We start from the raw sequence: 13,530 nt of genomic DNA, 5'->3' as shown, positions 1-13,530 counted from the left end.
ATCAATAATCACATCTCTTGAGATGGCATGCTAAGCATTGAAGTCACGCATAAGTTGCTACAAGTTCTTAGGTTTAAGAAACTATTTGATTACATGTACTTAAATTCATAGTAAACAGATCATATTGATCAATAGTCCGAGAAGTTTAATTTCTGTCTGACATTTTCAATTTTGTTTTGCGAATCAACATTTGATTTGGGACTGGTAACTTGAGCTGTTTGCTTTCTGCAAAATTTGAGACTAACCATATTATGTGTTAACCTTCAGACTTTTAATGTTTGGTTGATTATTGTCGTACAATACTTGGTCTTTAATTCGGTTGTCTTGTGAGCAATAAATTGACGGTCTTAATTATTCGATTTTGTTAAGTTGCGGCCAAACTAATTCAATAAATTAACTCATAAAGTAAAATATCAGCCTTTTGTGAAAATTTTTTTGATTTTATTGAAATGTTATAACTGTTTTTATTTTTAAATAATGCGTGCACTTCGAGATTATATCTATTCTTATCATACAGGTGAGTTAAAGTTGTTTTTATTTCAAAACAATGCACTCTAGAATGTGATCTTCAAATTGACCAATTGATTGGTAAAAACACGTTGACATATTGATCTAACCCTGCGTTGCAGTGTTGCAGAAGACCGAAGGTCCTGATAGCCAAAAAAATTTTAAGATTGCCTCCGGAAATTGTTCGAGAAAGTGCTCGGTATGCCTACAATTTTTTTGGTCAAACTTCAGTAAAGTGTCTGTTCTTTTTTGGATTGTCTGATGATCTTGTTTAAATCTTGACCTCCTAAATTTGTGTCAAGCAGTTAAGTAACTCCACTTTGGCCAGGGACGACCCTTCAGTTTGCGTTAAGAGTTCTTCCAAATCTGTTTTCATTTTAACACTTTATTTTAAAAGTAAAACGCAAAAAAAATACTCATTCATGTGGTTTATATTATTCATGGTTCAATTTCAAAATCCGATTACAAGTTATCGTCCATTAAAAAAAAATACTCATTCGCGTGGTTTATATTATTCATGGTTCAATTTCAAAATCCGATTACAAGTTATCATCCATTAAAAAAAATACTCATTCGCGTGGTTTATATTATTCATGGTTCAATTTCAAAATCCGGTTACAAGTTATCGTACATTAGTTCCAACTCCCCTTAAATTGGGTAACTTTAAAGCAAATTAATCTTGAAGAACTGTGGCCTCTTTTTGGGCGACAGATATATAAGGCTCTATGTCATCGATGATAAAAACTTAAGGAGTAAAGGATATGTCCTTTACCCTCGACGAGATTCCAGGTACTTCCCTCTGTTCCTCCTCTGCTCAGTTTTTTAAGACATCTGTTAATTCCTTTTGCTGTAGGTTTTGGGCTCAGTTAGTGGCACGCATATCAAACAAGTCCATTTCCTCGAGGCTCCAAGTTCCATGAACCAGCAGATAGCTCTAAGTGAATTATTAGTCTCAGTATGCTCTCGATCAACTGGTTCTTTTTAGGCGCAAGGCCAAGAAAGACTGGCTAATTCCAGCAACACATGCGGAACTTCGTTGTCCCTCAGTAATGCTTCCACTTTGCTAGCGCATGAGAGCATGTTGAATATCAAATTGATCTCCACATCTGTCACATTTCAAGGGAAGTTTAGGAGTGACAATCGGTTACTCTGACATTAAGTCTTTTTTTGACACTTTCGCTTCTGTTGTTTGGTTATGAAGATTTTGTTATGGATTTGTTAAGAAGATTTTAGATTACAATTAAGTTTAGAACACCAATAAAGGAATTGAAGCAAAACGCTATCGATGAAATTACAAGTGTTTTTGTTTTTGGATATCTTCCTAATATTTTATGAGATGTTTCTCAAGAAGCTGCTCCTTTAAGACGACAACCTACCCTCTTCTACTATGACTACAATGAATGGTTCGACTACGGGACGCCAGCGCATTGATCGCGTGCCTTGTAGGCCGAGTTGGGAGCAACTCAAAACCTTGAACATAAGTTTTGCCCTGGTGTATTTAATGAAGTCGGAAGGAATATGATTCTTTTTCTCGCTTATTCTTGGTGCCAACCTCTCTTCGGCTTTCAATTAGGTCATTCTTTGTTCATTTGTCAGTTCTGATGATCCGCTTTGATATATATCCGGTATGCTTCTAGGCCAACACTTAGCGAACAGATTAAACTGGTTTACTTCGAAGGAAGCGTAAAAAAACAGCCCATTTGCTTCGATATCTAATTGAGCCTGTCATCAGTTGCTGTACTTATATTTGAAAAGGTTTCTCCCTGTAAAGTCTCAAGACAGTGCTCCCATTCGGCGTCATATACATCATTGATCAAGTTGAACAACGATTTGCGCATATCACCTAATGTGGGTAAACCCATCTTTTGGGCAGTGTTACGCATTATTAAATTAAATATTTCTCCTTGAGCACATGATAATATTTTCACAGGTTCACAGCCGCCTCTGAGGGCAATACGAACTCTAAATTTTCCCTTTGTTAGATCGAAATTTTATCTTTTCAATGGCAGTTCATTCAACAAGCTTGACGCCATCTTTCATTTGCAAGATCTAGAGAATAAACCTCAGTTTCATCAATTAATCTTTCATTCGCTAAATTTTCTCGTGAACATTCATCTGCTTCTTTTATGTTTTTTCAGGGATCTGATCTTACATAACAACTGTGTTTGGAGCCCTAAAAATTTCCATGGGTTCTTAGGGTTGAAGATATGTTTGATACTCGTTTGCCTTTTGTTCAGGTAATATTAAGTTTAAGCGAGCTTCTAACTGGTGGAGAAACGATATTTCTAAACTTATGGTTGTAAGAAGGATGGTTCAGTATAGAAGGGATCGAATTCTCTTTAACTACATTTTCTACCTCTTGGGGTAGCTCGGCGGAATGTGGCGTCGTTCTTGCAATAAATAAAATCATAAACTGGGTTCCATTTTTATAGGACTTAGAAATTCTGAGGCGATACCTTATTGTGTTGAGCGCGTTTTAGGATCGAATAATTTTTTGACGAGTAAGATCGAATAATTTTTTGACATTTGTCAGGTACTTTTCACAAATTTCCTTTGCGCCTATAAGGAACCCTAAAACATGATGAGCTTAATCACATAAACTTCTATACCCAAAAAATGCCGTTTAGCTCTCTAAGTATTTCATTTTTGAGATTAGGTGACACTTCATTGCCTTATATCCAAAGGCATTTCCATATTCATTGAGCCGTTCTAGTACAAGTTTTAAAGACTGAAGGGTGCCAGCAGCATTACCTTCATCGGCGTACAACTTTTTGGCCATAATCTTATCTTTGAGTTACTCTGAGTGAAAGAATAGCCACACGATATATTGCCATTGCTATCAGGTCCATTGTGTTGTACCTTGAGATTTGAGTACTTTTTTTCTATTAAAGTTCTGATTGTATCTAATGTGAATTTTCAACTGCTGCATAAAGTGACGGACAAAGTTTTACGAGATTACTTTAAGGCAAGATCTCTGTTAAGACTGATGTATACACACCACCAACTTAGATATATGGTGACAGTTTCTACTAATGTGTTTACATTGACAACTGTTCGCAGATTTCCGGGACTCAGAAGTGTTCTTGTTTTTTGAGATGTACTCCTTAACAAAACTCTGATAACCAGCCAACAAATCAGAGGAATAATCTTGAAATTATTATTTCTTTTGGTTTTATTTGTCTTTTAGCTCTGTATCCACTCATGCAGATCCACTAAGGAGATCTACAAATCCATATAAACCCGTCTCCTAATTTTAATTTACAATGTAAATTTCAAAATTTTAAATGGCCGGACCTTTTCCAGGAACAAACCACAAAGTTTTGACTTTGGGAAGCAAGAAATGACAATGTTCTTTGTTAACCATCTTCAAAATAATAGAGGGTTTAATAACAATATTGAGAAATAATTAACAATTTATTCGCACTATATTTTTAATTGGGCTGGAATTATGAGATTTGTGCGTTTTTCATGTATCTTCAAATATTTTGAATACGAAGCAGTTCGGTCCATCGAAATTGATATGAAGTGTATGAAATGGTGCTCATTTTTGTGATACGAGAAAGGCAGTTTAAGAGGGCGATAAAAAATTTTAACATCACTGCTCTTACCACAGCACAGGCAGGTGTTTTGCAGTAAACATTTTTCCAGCAGTCGTTGATTGGCTGTTTCTTGATGTCACGTTGCAGAGTCGTATACAACAATTGAGAGCCTGCAAGGTAAATTGAAGTTGAATAGGTGATCAAAGCATCTCATCTCACAGTTGTTGTCAAACACCTTTGCTGTGATATGACGTCACACTCAGGGAATCAGAGATTTGCAACACGGAATAAGTCCAAAAATCTTTCCGTTGGACTTTCGACTTGCACGTCGTGACTTTGACGTGTCCGGCTTAGACTGCTAAGTGTAGAAAAAGTGACATGCCTTCCGTGGTCATTGGCCAAAAAATCGAGTATATCTCGATTTTGTTGGGCTTTTTTACGACTCATGTTTTAAGATTAGAGTTGCAACCGTCTGGGGAATCGAGTGACACTGGGCTAATTTAGTTCAAATTTCTTTAAAATTACTCCTTTCCCACGGATACAGTATCTGATTGCCGAAATGGAAGAAAGCCTAATTGGTGATTAAGTAATGGTTAAGTGACTCCTGCTTGAAGTCACTGAGAATTTCTGGCGTTTATCGAGAACCGCGAAGCGGTTTCAGATATTGAGTCAGATTTCGAAGTGACTTTTGCAGAGTCACTTAACCATGCTTAAAACACGAAACGCGCACGTTTTAAAATGACGAAAGTCAACGGATGTCAACTTCTGGCTAAGTAGGAACTTCTGGTTTTGTAACTTCTGGCACTGCAGTCTTTCGGCATTTTTAAATGTGCACTTGAAGGTTTTAATTTAAGAAATGTTTCTATCGATACTAATAGATGATTTTTGTTTTTCAGTTGAATTGGTGACAAATCAACAACTCTCGCCTTTATATCCTTGTTCGGATGAGAAAATGGACCCTAACTTCCTCAAGTGTTTGCCCGTTTACTACCTGCCCGATTTGATGTTTGGCAGATTGAACATTCCTTCATCTCGTTATGTGGAGGAACTGCTCTTGTTCACGACACACGGACGACAAATTGTGGATAAGTGAGTTAGGATGTACAATCGTGTACATCTATTATGATTGGGGGGGTTACAATGATGTACAGCTGTAACGAACGGGGGAGTACGTACGATAATGAACATCTGTAATGAGGGGGGGGGGGCAATAATGTGCATCTGTTACGAACGGGGGAGGGGGGATAGTGTACATTTGTATTGAACCCTCTAATGAAGGGGGTACGGTACAATGACGCACACGTACCATGAACGGAGGGGGGGGGGGGGAGGGGGTGGGGTGGCGACTGTGCACCCTTTCACCACGTGAACATTGTTGATTTGTTCATAAGTCATAAGCTTGTGTTATAGCTATTGGCTTGCATAGTCTCCTGTTATCCATTACTATAAATATGCTCTGTTAAAGGAGTGTTAAAATGTTTCTTTTCTGACTGTCATATTTCACCCGAAAGTTTTGAATCTAATTTTAATAATAGGTTGAAAAGAGTTTTTACGTAACTGTTTTTTACCTTAGGTAGATGTTGGTTTTTTTGTGTGTTGCATGTGTTTTAGGGTCCTGAATTTGGAGTCGTTCAAAGAGTTTATCGAGACACATCAAATCTCAGCTGAAGATCTGAAGAGAATTCCCTTGAATGTAAGCCTTTTTTTCTATGATTTTTTTCTCGCTCTCTCTTTATGATGTGATGAAGAATGACAAATTTCATCTCATTCGGTGCGGAAAACGAAATATATGCAATGCTTTGCAAATTATGCGCAGATTTGTTAACCTTTTTAATTGACTCTAACGAAGTTTGAACCAATGATTGCAGTCGTGGTCAGAAGAATCGAGCCCCCGTCAGCCGTTCGATTGCAATTCTTCCGACATTATTCGGTTAAATTTTAGATATTCTAAATATTTCTTTTGACCACCTCGGTAATGCGAGGCTTGAATTTCCGGTTGTTTAATGACAGTTGCAAAAGTGATGGCACGAACTTGTTCAGTTTTTGGTTCTTGTTCCTAACTGTAAAGTAATTTTTTATCACGATTTATATCTCTGCAAATTTTTATCTATGAATGGCGCGATTCTTGCCTGATTTTTAGATGTGGGCTTCAATTTGCAATTATTTATAATTATCTCAACCCCCAAAAATGTCAAATAGAGTGCTACTGATGTAACGTTTTAGCAATTAAATATTACACTTTTTGAATGATAAAAATTTTTCTGGCGATTTGTTTGCGTTGCAAGGTGGTCTGAATTTTAATTGATGAAAAATTACACTAACGTTCGATTACATTTTCTTGCTGCCGAAAGTTAAGAATTATATGTTTATGTTCTTCAGTATTTCATTAGTTCAATTGGTGCGATCAAAGCAAATTTTATGTTGACATTGTGGTTTAACTTTTAATTTATTTGATTTCCTTTCGCTTTTTGACACCGTCGAGGTCTTTTTAAAGCCCTTGGTGTGTCACATTGATACTGTTTAAGATCGAAGTGTTGTCCGCGAAAAGATTTTTGTTGGCAATTTTGCTACTAAATGAAGGTCATACTAAACTGGGCCGATGACAGCCCCGTGTGGTACTCCGGAAGTCAAATGTTTACTTCCGCAAATACTTACTTCCCTTTACTTCCACAAACTGATGACGGCCCTTTAGGAAACTTTTTATTAAAGGTAGACAATGACCTCGGATTCTATAGAAACTCAATTTATGCTTCAAAATTTCATGGTCCAACTGTGTCAAATGCCCTTTGAGGTCAAGTAAAACCAGCAATGGGACTTCTTTGAGCTCTTTTAACGCTCCTTGTTTTACTTTGTTAGGGAAACAACCTAAATTTAGCTCAAAAACCGAATTAATTATCACTGAGCAACTTAAAAAACTCTTTATAGTCTAGTACCCTCCCATATATCACTGTTTTAAAAAAAATCTTTGATATGCAAGGTGTCAACTATATAGGTCTGCAATTACCACGGTATGCTCATTGCCGTTTTTAAATAAACAGAACACTCTAGCAACTTCAAGTTGGTCGTGACAATACTTTTTTTTCAAACATTAATGATTTAAAATCTGGATCCGTGTAAAGAATCTTCTGTTCTGAATCTTCTGGCACTGTAGAGATCTGGTATTTTTAAACTTCCACGTCAATGTTTCAATATAAGTTATATCAAGTCTTTCAGAGATTACAACTGGATGGGACTCCACGTGTTGGAACTGTTCTTTGCGTCCTGTTCCTCAATTTGGCGATGATGAATTACTCCTACAACGAGATATTCTCTCTCTACTCTCACTTGTAAGCATTTCCACGTCTGTTTTTGCCAACGCTTGCCGCCCAGTCCAAAGGTCAGCTTATGAAACTCACTGTGTTATGGTCACTTGGGCAAACAGAGGTCTGGGGTGATTAGATCCACATTTCTTAATCTCTCAGAATTCTTAAAAACAAACTTCTCATTTAACTTTTCCTTTCTAGAATTTTTTTAAAAGTATAACTAAGAATGAATATCAGAAACGTGCTTTTGTGAGTTCAAACTTATCGAATGAATGCAAACCTAATACAGAGAATTGATGTTCGCTTACCCCTTCGATGGCATCTGTGTTTTTTTCTACGACTGGTAATGCGAAGGTCTTTAATATAAGAAATTCCTACTAAAACAGACCATCCGTTCTTGGAACAGTCACTACGACCCAGTTTAATCCCAGCTCTCGTACATTGTTTTGTTCTGATCAGATCTTTATAAGAGCGAGAATTTTTTAGATGTACTTTATATTCGTTTCCATGTTTTATCTTTCGTTTCAGCACGATTGCTGAGTTGTCGGGTCTTTGGGAGGACTCTGAAAAATCACAAGAAGTCAAGGTAAGCTATAGGGTTCTTGCATTGAGCCAAGCGGGAGGGAGTACATGGGTTGCGAGTCTGGTTAAAAAGGACCAAGAGTGTCTCATGGGCGCCTTGATTTTTCTTGCACAACGGTCTGCTGGACAAGAAATTGTTGATTGCTTCCAAATAAAGCCAGCAGCAATTATTTAGTTCCGGACGGTCTCTTTATCCATTTTCCAATTAATCAACTTAGCTACTGAAGGCAGTCAGGTTGGTCAACCAGACAATAATTTGGATTAACAAATCATTAAGTCAAAGCAGCAGATTCACTTTAACGTCGATTACACCCAAATTTTGTTAGTGCTCCGTTTTGACAAAGAGAAAACACAACCTCTTTTAACCTTGGTTCCTGTCATCGGATTTTGAGAGATCATATCGCACCTGTTTTCATATCGTATCTTGCTAACTTCAGTTCAACTCACTGCAGTTGAATGCAACAACTTGGTGTTATTGGTGTTTGAGGACTTGTCAACCTTGCCAACAATTTTTTAACTCTAGAAGGGTATGAAAAAATGGGTACATTTTTTCAGCGTCAGCAAAGTCGAACTCCGTAAGATTAGACATACATCACTGGCTTTCGATTCTAATTTCTCCATCTACAACACATGAAACTGGTCTAGTTGAGCCTTCTGAAGATCTTGAAAGACCAATGACTTCCAAAATATTTTTTGCTTGTAGGCGAGGACGAATGCTTTTCCCATTTGTTGACGTTTTTTTGTTTGTGGGCGGTCTGAATTATTGACTGGTGATGTAGGTGCTGATGTCAAGCTTGATATTATATCTCGGAGTCCAAGATATCAGTGCTTAATTTTGGCCTTCCTTTGGCTTGCAAATTGTTTTTTTTATCTGTGAAGGGTAAAAATTTTTGAAATGGACCGCTTTTTGTTCCAGTTGTTGTATTTCAAATTATACTTTCCAGTGTTTTGCAGCGCTGCTTTGTTTTGAGGTCTTCAGGTAGGTTGGTCGACGTCTGGCTGCTTTGAGTTCGATTTTCAGAAAACAGTCAGTGCTCTTTTAAGCAGTCGTTTGATACTTGCGACTGAAAAGCTTCTTGGTTTTACTATCTGGTTCGAATTTTAAGGTAGTATAGTATTAGCCTGGCTGTTGTAAGCACGTTTATTTGATTATAACTTTAATGTTCACGGATCTGAGAAAGAACCTTTGGGCCATTTTCCATTAATTCTAATGATCTTAAGCAACTGGTTCCTTGTGCAGTGCTTAGGTATGCAATCATGTTTCTCCATTTTCCTTTGAAATTGTTTCAAAGTTTTATTGCCACGGTTTGGTACGGATTAGTCTTTTCATTCGGTTGTTTTTATCGATCTCAGCTTTGATATACAATCCAGACATATACTGAGGAAAACCTTATTGTCATTTCTGATGCTGCAAGAATGCAAAGTTCCGACTCACATCGGTGCTCCCTGTAATTATAGTTTAGTTATATATTTTTGCTCTATTAATGATATTAGAGATTGCATAATTACCTATTTGGGTTTGCATTTCCTTCAGTTGTAATAGATCTCAAGTAAATTGCTGCTAATTCACATAATTCTGTTTGCCGATGGCAATAATATATCATCGGTTGGATGTAAACCGGAGGATATTGAAACAGATCTCAATGAAATTGGTTGTTGGCTATTAGTAAACAAATTGTCCCTTATTTAGATAAAACAGGTCAATTAAATCTAAGTGCTATTACTTCCAATCAACAGTAATATGCATTATTGTCCGGTTACTATATTATACAAAAATGCAAGTAAATTGGTCTAAATTTAGATCCTAAACTGACGTTCAAGTTTCATATGGATTGTGCTAAAAAGAGACTCGGTAAACAGTGTGGTATTATTTGTAAGTTAAGACGTTACGTTGCAAGGCAGTTGCTAATTCGCTATTCAAATTGAAAGACTCGTGCATAATTAACATCAGAGAGCTTGTAAAGCACATGTTTGTTCGGTAAAGGTTAAATCTATGATACCATTTACGTACATGCTGCAGCACTATGAGGAAAAGTCTGGCTTCTTTTGAAGGAAAATAAAACTGTGAGTAACAGGATTGAATTTCCTGAAACAAATTTTCCTTTGTGAAATTGGATATAGGGAAAAATTAACTTTTAATGTGTTTCATTAAAGTATGCATTGACCTAATCTTAAAATCTCATAAATGAATTTGTGAAGAGCAGTGTTGAGGACAACTTGTCCCGTTGTCTGTCCCCTCCGAGTCTCTTTTTAGAATGATTTTTGTTAAAGTTTGTTTGTATTGAGTTCTTGGAGACATTAGATCTTCCTTTCTTTCTTTCTTCTGTATTTGATGCATCTCTCAAGGCTTAAAGCAGGCATGTTTTTGTTGCAGTCTCTGTCTGTTATGTTGTCACGCTCTTTTGCCTACTGCTTCAAGTTGCCCTGAAACGTGGCCGCAACTTCCTGATCAAATTTTCGTAACTGTTCAATGTCTGTTCGAAGAGAGCTTCAAATTCTAACTTAAAATGGCTAGTGTAATTCTACCGCGTCAAAAAGAGATTTCTTTTGATAAAAGCTGCGTCTGCTGCATTCGTTCAGTATTTATATCCAGATTGCGTTATTGTTGTTGTTGTTGTTGTTGTTGTTGTTGGGGATTTACAGCTGTGCTGAAGGGTCTGGGGTCCCAGTCTTTAAATTTAAATAATGTTTAATTACTTCTACAGTTTTGACAATTGCAGAACAATTGCCAAGTACAAATATATCGCTCAGAAAATTTCTTCTCGAAAAAATTGCACATTGTACGTAATATTCGGTTTTTCAGTCGAACTGGTTCTCTTAAGTTTATTACGTTTTCTAGGTGGTTTGCAATTCGACAGGTTTTAAAGGTGAAATCGACAGGTTTTAAAGGTGAAATCGACAAGTTTTATAGGTGAATTCGACAGGTTTTAAAGGTTTGTTATGTAAAGAATCGTGTCATTGATGTCCTTTGTTTGTCCTAGAACCTGTATCGTTGTTTTAGCAAGTACATTCTTATCGCTTGAGGAACAATTTGGGTGATTTCGGAATTATTTTGTCAAATTGAGCGCTTCTTCTCCGAGAATTCGTTTTATGCAATGTGCCTGATTAACAGCTTCCTCCTAAAACTGTAAGAGGTCCATTTAAAAATTTGTCAGTGTTGACCGAATGACTTGTAGGAATGCCTTCTGGTTATCAGGTTAGCGATTATTAAAGTACATAAACGGATAATTAGGTCACAGGAAACTGACATCCTGGAGGTCCAAAATCACTATGGGGGCGTTTTTTGCCCCCATAAAACATCTCTAATCTGCGCCCCCTATAAATTGTATGTCCCCGGCCGTCGTTCGAGGGCAATTCTTCCAACGTTAGTTGGTTTGTTTTTTGTTAGAGCGCATATGAATCAGAGAATGCTACTCGTGCTAAAAACTGTGATTGAATGGATTGAAAATGCTAAGCGAATAATGTGTTCACGAGTTTTAACTCAAATTGATTTTTGCTTACTTTAATAGGGTGATTTAATGATATAGAGGGATACTCTAATTGAAGGCTTTTTGAAGACAACTGAGTACCTGAATCAATTACAGATATCTCAACAATTTGTAGAAAACGGGTTTTCTTTAACTTTTTCAGGTCTCATGAGTATTTTGCAAGCACGGGTCTATCCCAGCTATTTTATCGGCAAAGTACCGGCTAAGCTATGCAAAATGTTCGCTTGACAGTCTTTTACGATAATATTCTCTTGCTCACTTGAGTAATTTGTTTTTTCGTCAGAAGAAACGGGATCAATCGATTAAACCTGAGAGCATAAGGCTCATTTGCGAGTTAATTGTGCTATGCAGCGATATTGCTAAAAAGTCAATATTCATAGTGTACGCAACAATTTTTAACGTCTCAACCGCGTACCCCCTTAGTCTAACTTTAGCGGTTCATCTCCGCGCTACCAACCCCCCCCCCCCGCCCTATTACGCTACAAAAGAATCGAGCTCCTTGAATGGGCGATTTAAAGGAAGCCTGTTTTCTTTCGTTGGAACGTTTTGTTTGTTTTCTAGGAGTACATTCAAGCAATGAAAGGGTTGAAAGGAAAGCCCAAGACATATGGTCCAATGGCTGTAATGGAAGACATCCCAGGCCAAATGTAAGTAACTCGTCTTTTCTTTATTGATCATAAGCAATTTTGTTCCAATTTGAGATATGTGCTGGCTGAGTTTTTCAAGTTGTTCTGAACTAAAAGGAAATTTCTGAGGATGTCATTTTGGTAACAAATTTGAGTTTCCTAGGCACCTGGATAAGAGGATTCAACTTAAGCAAAATTTTTTAAAATTGGTTATTGTATTGTGAGATGTGAATGTTCCGAAAATGTAAATATGAGATCAAATGCTGTTAAACATCGGATGTTTGCAATTGTTTACAGCTTGTTAGCAGATTTCAACACCGACATCGAAATTCTAAATTTTAACCTGATTTCGAATTCCAGACGAAAATCCAGACTGCAATCAATTGCTATAATCAATAATGTTTTACTGCAGTAAAATTAATGTCATTCGATATTTATTGTTATTGTAATGTTTTTGTTGAATTTTTTATGTTTTGTTTTAGAGATCAATTAGACGGTTACTTGTACAGAGATTTGGAATCACACACTGTGCTCAATTTTGTTTTTCTGGTGAGTTGCGAATTTTTCAAGTAGAACATTTGCAACATTATGAATAGCCGCAAGGCTTTATAGCTGAGGCTATTATTTTCCTGCTCTTGGTTTTTATACTATTCAAAGAATTACTGTATTTGAGGCGCAGTTTTTTTAAGATCTGGTCAGTGGAGTGGAGCAATAGAGGTAGTCGTTTTACGGCGTGAACTTTTTTCAATCGCAATCTTATTTTAAGTAAAGTCAGAAAACGGTGTTTGAACAAAAATTCAATTTCTCGATTGTGTTTTTTATAGTTACGAAGCTGTGCGCAGCTATATTGCGGTGCTCTTAGTTTTTTTGTTTCGTCGTCTGACGCTTCATTTTCGTTTTACATTTGATCTAGAACATTCTGTCTCGTCACTGCTTAAATGGTTTTTTCGCGCTTGATTTCACGCTTTTTGCGTGACCTAAATTGCGGTTATTCAGAAAATGTCTGTTGCTAAAAGTAAGTTGATTGTAAGAAAGTAGGTTGTATGTTCCGACAGCCGAGTGGTTAAGGCGACTAGATGTTAATCAGGAGATCGGCAGTTCGAGACGCGGGAGTGCAACAGTTTTTGCACCCAAAAACAATCTCCTTTGAATTAATCTTTTTAAGTTTTATAGGCGCGGCGGTGATATTTTTCTTTCAACTCACTTCTGTATCTTTTTCCATCTGTATTTTACGGCACTCAAGTCTATTTCGCAGCTATTCCGGCAATCTGCCGGCTATGATCGTTCACATGTGGAAATTTCATTTGATAATTTTATTTCTCAAAATAGTTCTTTAAATCCAATACTAGAGATTTCAAGTCTAGGTGTCAATGGCATTGCTTTGAATTGTAAGCCAGAAATTTTCTTTCACGTTTTTTGTCAAGATTTTTATTATGACCATATGACGTCGCTATCACTGTTTTGTGTTCAATTATTCATGTAATGT

The 13,530-nt window shown here is 36.8% G+C and overlaps 1 protein-coding gene across 1 annotated transcript in view; it reads left to right on the top strand.

Moving 5' to 3' along the window:
* The first annotated feature begins 1,192 nt into the window (after positions 1-1,192).
* Positions 1,193-13,530, top strand: part of LOC142346111 (uncharacterized) — a 56,807-nt gene continuing 44,469 nt past the window's right edge. The window contains exons 1-7 of the mRNA XM_075398615.1: positions 1,193-1,296; positions 4,943-5,135; positions 5,658-5,739; positions 7,260-7,372; positions 7,877-7,934; positions 11,980-12,065; positions 12,527-12,593. Coding sequence (XP_075254730.1) covers positions 1,269-1,296; positions 4,943-5,135; positions 5,658-5,739; positions 7,260-7,372; positions 7,877-7,934; positions 11,980-12,065; positions 12,527-12,593 — 627 coding nt within the window. The 5' untranslated portion in view covers positions 1,193-1,268. The remainder of the gene's footprint in view (positions 1,297-4,942; positions 5,136-5,657; positions 5,740-7,259; positions 7,373-7,876; positions 7,935-11,979; positions 12,066-12,526; positions 12,594-13,530) is intronic.

The sequence above is a fragment of the Convolutriloba macropyga genome, chromosome 9 (assembly GCF_964194025.1).
Source record: "Convolutriloba macropyga chromosome 9, txConMacr16.3, whole genome shotgun sequence".
In the NCBI taxonomy this organism is placed as follows: domain Eukaryota; kingdom Metazoa; phylum Xenacoelomorpha; order Acoela; family Convolutidae; genus Convolutriloba; species Convolutriloba macropyga.
The sequence above is the reverse complement of the archived record's forward strand: the minus strand, read 5'-3'. Positions and strand labels throughout refer to the sequence as shown.